The sequence below is a fragment of the Lactuca serriola genome, chromosome 8 (assembly GCF_051521515.1).
Source record: "Lactuca serriola cultivar US96UC23 chromosome 8, Lser_US96UC23_V15, whole genome shotgun sequence".
Taxonomy (NCBI): domain Eukaryota; kingdom Viridiplantae; phylum Streptophyta; class Magnoliopsida; order Asterales; family Asteraceae; genus Lactuca; species Lactuca serriola.
The window spans coordinates 110,969,037-110,975,944 of NC_136415.1; the positions used below are offsets into that span (position 1 = coordinate 110,969,037).

The 6,908-nt window shown below is 33.7% G+C and overlaps 1 protein-coding gene and 1 pseudogene across 1 annotated transcript; both read right to left on the bottom strand.

Moving 5' to 3' along the window:
• Positions 1-535: 535 nt before the first annotated feature.
• LOC145067281 (uncharacterized) lies at positions 536-1,027 on the bottom strand. Its single transcript, XM_079014457.1, has one exon. The coding sequence runs from the start codon at positions 1,025-1,027 to the stop codon at positions 536-538; it is 492 nt and encodes a 163-aa protein (XP_078870583.1).
• A 3,533-nt stretch (positions 1,028-4,560) lies between these two features.
• Positions 4,561-6,296, bottom strand: LOC145066056 (E3 ubiquitin-protein ligase RDUF2 pseudogene; annotated as a pseudogene).
• Positions 6,297-6,908: the final 612 nt, after the last annotated feature.

A 6,908-nucleotide genomic window follows, 5' to 3' on the forward strand; every position in this document is an offset into this window, starting at 1 on the left:
CAAGTCCCGAATTTAGGGTTTTCCACGCACAGACCAGACTCGCCGAGTCACCTTGGCCGACTCGCCGAGTCGGTCACTTACTCCTCGACCCGAATCCCGCTTGGACTCGCCGAGTTCCTCCTTGGACTCGCCGAGTCGCCCCTTAACATTAAGGTTTTCTTTCCTTTCTTGGCCTTCAAAACTTTGGGTGTTACATTCCATGTCATTGCAGAAATCATCAAAAGTTAGCGGAGTGAATTCAACATTATCAACGAGGTTTGCTTCTTTTTCTTTTCCTTTAATGGACTCTTGATAAATTTGACCTTGTGCAAGTGTGCGACAGGTCCTTGACCAATGGTATGTGCTACCACATTTATAACATGAACCATCGGATTTTTGTGATGTCCCAGTATCATGCCTTGCCACTTTGGCCTTGTCTTGTGTATGGACATTGTTTCTTTGTGAAGATTGGTAATTATTCCTTTTTTGGCCACGACCACGATTATTACCTTGTCCATGACCAAAATTATGGTTCTAATTATGGCTTTGGTTTCGATTAAAATAGCCACGGTCTCGTCCTCGGCCACAACCACCCCTCGTCCACTTGTATGTTTTGATGAAAATCAGTATTTTTAGCATTTGCTTCAGAAAGTGCTACTGATCCTGTTGGACGAGATTCATGGTTTTTCATCAAGAGCTCGTTGTTTTTCTCTACAACAAGCAGACATGCATTTAGTTTAGAGTATCTTGTGAACTTTTGCATTCGATATTGTTGCATCAAGGTAATGTTTGTTGCATGAAATGTGGAGTAAGTTTTCTCCAACATATCTTCATCAGTAACTTCTTGTCCACAATACTTGAGTTGTGAACATATTCTAAACAAAGTTGAGTTGTATTCATTTACTTTCTTGAAGTCTTGAAACCTTAGTGTTCTCCATTCATCTCTAGCATTTGGAAGTATAACTTCCTTTTGATGATCAAATCTTTCTTTCAAAAGATTCCAGAGAATACTTGGATCAGTAACATCAAGAGATTCAAATCTTAACATTTCATCAATATGCTTACGAATGAAAACTTACGCTTTTGCTTTGTCTTGTGCCAAGCAATTATTAAATTCATTTATAGCATTTGAGATTCCCATGGACTCAAGATGCATTTTTACATCTATCATCCATGGCACATAGTTTTTCCCACTAACTTCAAGTGTTGCAAACTTGAGCTTTACAATGTTGGACATATTGTAACTATAAATTTTAAACAAAATAAAAACAAAAATTAAAATCCATTTATTTCAATAAATATTACACAAAAAAGAATACAAGCCTAAAAGTAGATGAAATTCCATATTAACTTCGATGTTAAGAATTAGGATGAAAAGTAACATGACTATTATAGTCATGATTATCACAAACGGGTGAATCGTCCTGAAGCTTGATTTCTTGAAATCGATTTGTTTGATAGAAGAGAGAAATATTTATTGTGGGTAAAGAACAGGGTAAAAATGTTTATTTATAGTAAAAAAATATAGTCGTTGTTTTTACTGTTTATAACTATTGCATATATATATATATATATATATATATATATATATATATATATATATATATATATATATATATATATATATCCGTTGTGTATATTTATAAATCTTTTAATAAGAGTTATAACTAATACATAACTTTATTTGGTATAATTTTACTAATTAGAAACATAAATAAATATTAGTAAATGTTTAAATAAAATTATGAATAGTATATAAAATATGAATAAACATTGACATGTATAAATAAACGTTAGTATATATAAATAAAATTAGTTGCATAATTTAAATGTTAGTATGCATAAATAAAAGTTAGTTGCATAATTTAAATGTTAGTACGCATAAATAAAAGTTAGTTGCATAATGTTAATGTTAGCATGCATAAATAAAAGTTAGTTGCATAATGTAAATGTTAGTATGCATAAAAATTAGAATACATAAAGAAATATTAGCATAAGAAATAAAAATCGTTAGTAGTCCATAATGTATAAGTTTTATTAATTCATTAGTATTATTATTATTTTAAGAGAAAATGACAAAAATAGTCATTTACACTAATTACATTACAAAAATAGCCAAAAAAAAAACCGAAGTTGCAAAAATAACCATGAATTTCGCAGATGGAATAGTCCCATCTGCGAAATGGGCTTTCCATCTGCGAATGTACAAGCAGCTAAAGCACAACTGTGCTTTAGCTGCTTGTACATACGCAGGTGGTTTATTTTTATTTTTATTTTTATTTTCTCTATATATATTGAAATTGTAGGGTAAAATCGCAGATAGAATAGCCCCATCTGTGATTTACTCTGATTCCATCTGTGAAATTGCGGTTATTTTGATTTTTTTTTTTTTTTTTTTTTAACTATGAAATCAATTGGTTTGTAGCTTGGTTATATCTACACGTACATCAGTAACATCAACATAATGCCCGTAAACATGCTTTTTTTCATTTTTTTGACTTGAATTTTTTTTTCTTTTTAGTTTTATCTACCACATGCCTATTCATAACTTTAACTTCTTGTTCGGCAACATTATTTCATAGTAAAACCAATTGATTTCATAGTCAAACTAAAAAAAAATTAAAAATTAAAAAATAACCGCAATTTCACAGATGGAATCAGAGTAAATCGCAGATGAGGCTATTCCATCTACGATTTTACCCTACAATTTCAATATATATATATAGAGAAAAAAAATAAAAAAAATAAACCACCTGCGAATGTACAAGCAGCTAAAGCATAGCTGTGCTTTAGCTGCTTGTACATTCGCAGATGGAAAGCCCATTTCGCAGATGGGACTATTCCATCTGCGAAATTCATGGTTATTTTTGCAACTTCGGTTTTTTTTGCTATTTTTGTAATGTAATTAGTGTAAATGGCTATTTTTGTCATTTTCTCTTATTTTAATATGATGAAGGTTTTTATAATTAATAGTGTTTTACTAAGGTGCTGTTTGATTTTCTGAAGCAAAAATTCATAAAGTTTGCGGACCACCTCTGCAACGCTCTGCAGTAGGAAAGGTGGACCAAACGGCTGCAGACTATAATAAGAAGCGCATTTATTTTTTTAACATCTGCATACTAATTTTATAAACCGAAAATAGCTTTTTAATACGTAAAATTTAATAATGTATAACATTTCGGTAAAAATTAATGATATTTCAATAAAAAATAATGATATTTCAACAAAAAATAAAGATATTTTAGTAAAAATAATAATATTTTATCAATAAATTATCATTATTGAATATAAAAAAACGAAAAATAAATTCAACAAGAATAAAAAAAATGTGAAATAAAATTTTAACATATAATCAAAATTTCAGCAATAAAAGAAGAAGAAGTGGTTGGAAGATGTAGTACAAGTGTTGTGCCAAACAGAGCACGCGCAGAGGTTTTTAACTCAGAATAATTCTAAAAAACAAACAGGTGCTAGATGGAAAGTGTTGTACGTGTGCTGTGTTTGAAGATGTTTTTTTTCCAAAAAACAAACAACACCTAAGTAATACATACATTGATTAAGATAGATGTGATTTCCAATTCTAAATAACCTTGGTTTAAGCTTTTGTGCTGATAATGTGTTATAAATTCAATGTGATTAAGATAATTTAAAATAAACTAAACTAACAACATAGATAAAAAAATTTGATGGAGAAAAAGGTTTAGGAAAGATATGAGATATTTTATATCTTGTGAAATTGTCTATTATCGTGCATCCAATTCTTTCCGGTAGAAGGATATATATACTACAAAAATGTTACTATCTACATTTAATGGTGACCAGTAAGAAATAGTTTATCATGCACCAATTATTGTGTCATCCACCAATTATTTGCAACAAAATGGAAATATAAAAATGTGTTTTTCATTTTTCAAAAAGTACATGTTATGTATATTGTCCGACTTCTTTCATATAAATAAAATAAATGCTTCATTTAGTATTGTTGTCGAAGAAGAAGAGAACCACCAAGATTTTCCCATCAAGTTATATTTGTAACTTGACGAAATTTGTTATCATTAATTTATGACTTCGTTTTCATGTTCCCATCTATTCTTTTCACATCAACTAAACAACACACGTTATTGAATTCTATTTTTTTTTTCAACGTGTCGTTTTAGTGAGACCCACAAAACAGAATATTATGTATCTAAAATAGAATCAAAACTGCTTGAGCTCAATCGTTTTAGTAAAAATAAACATCATACTTATAAAACACTAATATTTAATTATCATTAAATATTAACAATAAAACCAAATATTATTTTTAAAGTTTAAAAATAACACAAACAAAATAAAAAAAACGGTCACAAAGACAAGCTTTCCCTGTATTCATGCGACAAAGACTCTCGCTTTACTTTCTGGAAAGTGAAAAAACCAATCATTTTCAACCTTTTTCATGTAAATCCAATAATAATAAAAGATTTGCTTGTTTAAAACAATAATTATGCAAGAAAATTAATGAAAACAATCAACCACTATCGTCTATCTTTCAAGCACACATTTGTAATCTTTGTAAATTGTGTAATTAATTAACAAAATCAATTCAAGAATGAAGAATCCCATGGAAGGAGAAGACAAATTAAGATGATTATGTTCTGACACAGAATAGAAAGAAGGTTACAGAAATCTACAGATGAAAGAACTCAAGCAAATCGCCATTAATTTAGCTTTTATACTAAAAAAACCAGAGCATTTCTCTTTGGCTAAAAATGGCTGATTCAAATCCAGAACAAATGAAAGGGGTTTTCAGTTTTCAGCTTTTCTTTTTCTACCTTTACTTGCACAAAATTGGAAACATTTTATTTACAAAAGTTGAGATTTGCATCAGAACCTAGAGAAGACCCTTTTCGAGTTTGAATTCAATCTCTGAACCTCGAATTAGGACTTCGAAAATATTAGGTGGGAGAGAGAGAAGAGATGTTCTTGAATTGTATAGAGTATAGAGTCCTACCATCTTGACAACCCATTCTGTTCATCCAAAATCCAAGTTCTATTTCGCCTACTTCTCATTCTACCGAAAACTGAACTGGATAAACTCCGACTTCTGTTCATGGATGAACCATTTGAATTTGAAGAGGGTCTTGATCTCCCGAAGAAAGAGAAAATGTTGCGAAAAACTCTGCCGAATCCACCTTCTCCTCTAGTCCTGTTCCTTCTCGATTCCCACATGATCCTCCTCGGCGTACCTGAACTGTTATTGAACCCGCCGTCCATTTCCGTGTAGACAACTGGAAGATCTCTCTCGCCACCGCCGGTTCTTCTACCGCCGGAGAACCTTCCAACGGCGAATCCACCGCCAGGTAATCTCCATATCGTTAATCCAACTGTTGCTGATTCTTCATCGGTTTGGTCCGAGCCTTCTAGATTGGGTGAATTTGTTGAATCTGTTGGGAGTTCGTGGCGGCAAACCGGACAGGAGTTTCGGAGATTTAGCCATGGGAGAATGCAATCGGAATGGTAGATGTGGGTACATGGCATCTCACGAGCTTCAGCTCCGAGAACGAACGCTTCTTTGCAGACAGCACAGTGCAATTCGGTTGTAACTTGTGAATCCGAGATCTCAATCGTGGGCATCGATTCAACAGCCGCTTTCGACGCCGGTGGATGTTCTGCCCTACCTAATCCATTTATCTCGATCTGCGATAATTGATCGAGCAACCGGTCAAACCCTGACCCCATCAGAAACTCCGACATCGTCGGCGGCAAAGGTTGTAAACCAGAACCTGATCCATCATCATAATACAGCTCAAAACCTCTATCTCCACTCTCTGAATTCTCAATCCCACCTCCTTCGGCACCACGAAGAACAATAACCGGATTAAACGGCGACCTGTCTCCAGTGTTTCGACGGCCTTCACGCCGGAACCTCAGATCTGACCGATCATTACTTCCAAGCATGTACATCGCGGCTTGAGGAAAACGCCGTCGCGATTCCGGCGGTGAAGGCGCGTGAGAATCCACCGCTTCAATGAATTCTCCCTCGCAGTAAGGACAAACAACGGAGTCTGCAACCACAACCGCTACTCTGATGATGCGTGTGCATCTGTAACACCAATACGACGACGCCCTGGACATGTTTACACACACAAAAACAATAAAAACTTTGAAAACCAGTCCGTTGACCAGTGAGCTTGAAATTGGAATATCAGTATGTCAGATCCGGTGAATCTATATAAGTCGCCGGAAAATATAATTTACAGATTCCGACGATGTGGTGGTGTATATGGAAGCTAGAAAGGGCGCGCACACATATAGAGAATAGAAAATGAGGACATGGATTGATTCGAGGAAAGTAAGAGGAAATTTGGTTTTAAAGTTCACGCGTGATGATGATGGTGGGGGTGGGGGTGGGGGTCGGGGGTTGGGGTTTTTAACTTTTAACGGCAGTAAATTTAAGGAGCGTTGTTTGTTGTGTTGCTTTTGCCTTTTGTTGGCATCTGTTGACTGTTGGACGCGTACCAACTTAAAAAGGCTTCATTATACCGTTGTATCTTACATAAAAGTTTTATTTAAGGTTATTTGATGATTTTTAAAATAATTACTATATTCAAATAATTAAATATTTAAAATTAAAATACAAATCATGGTGACGGAAGATACTATGAGAACATCATGTGATCATGAGGTTGAGGTTGATCGACTCAAAGCTGATTCTATCCAATGGTCCTTGAATTTGAATTGGTCTAGTTTAATTCCTTTAAAAGAGTAATGTTTTGTTTGGAGGGATCTAGAATTCTGGTTGCTAATACATTAGCTTATAGCGGTATTAACATCGTGTTTTTGGAGTGTAATCTTTGCGGGATTGAATCGCAATCTTTTGTTCACCTACTCATTAAATGCAATTTCGCCATGGTAGTTTGTAGGTGGGCGTCGAAATGTTGTGGGATTTA

Excerpts from the sequence above, each read along its gene's own strand:
- LOC145067281 (XM_079014457.1), bottom strand. The coding sequence starts at position 1,027 with ATGTTAAGATTTGAATCTCTTGATGTTACTGATCCAAGTATTCTCTGG.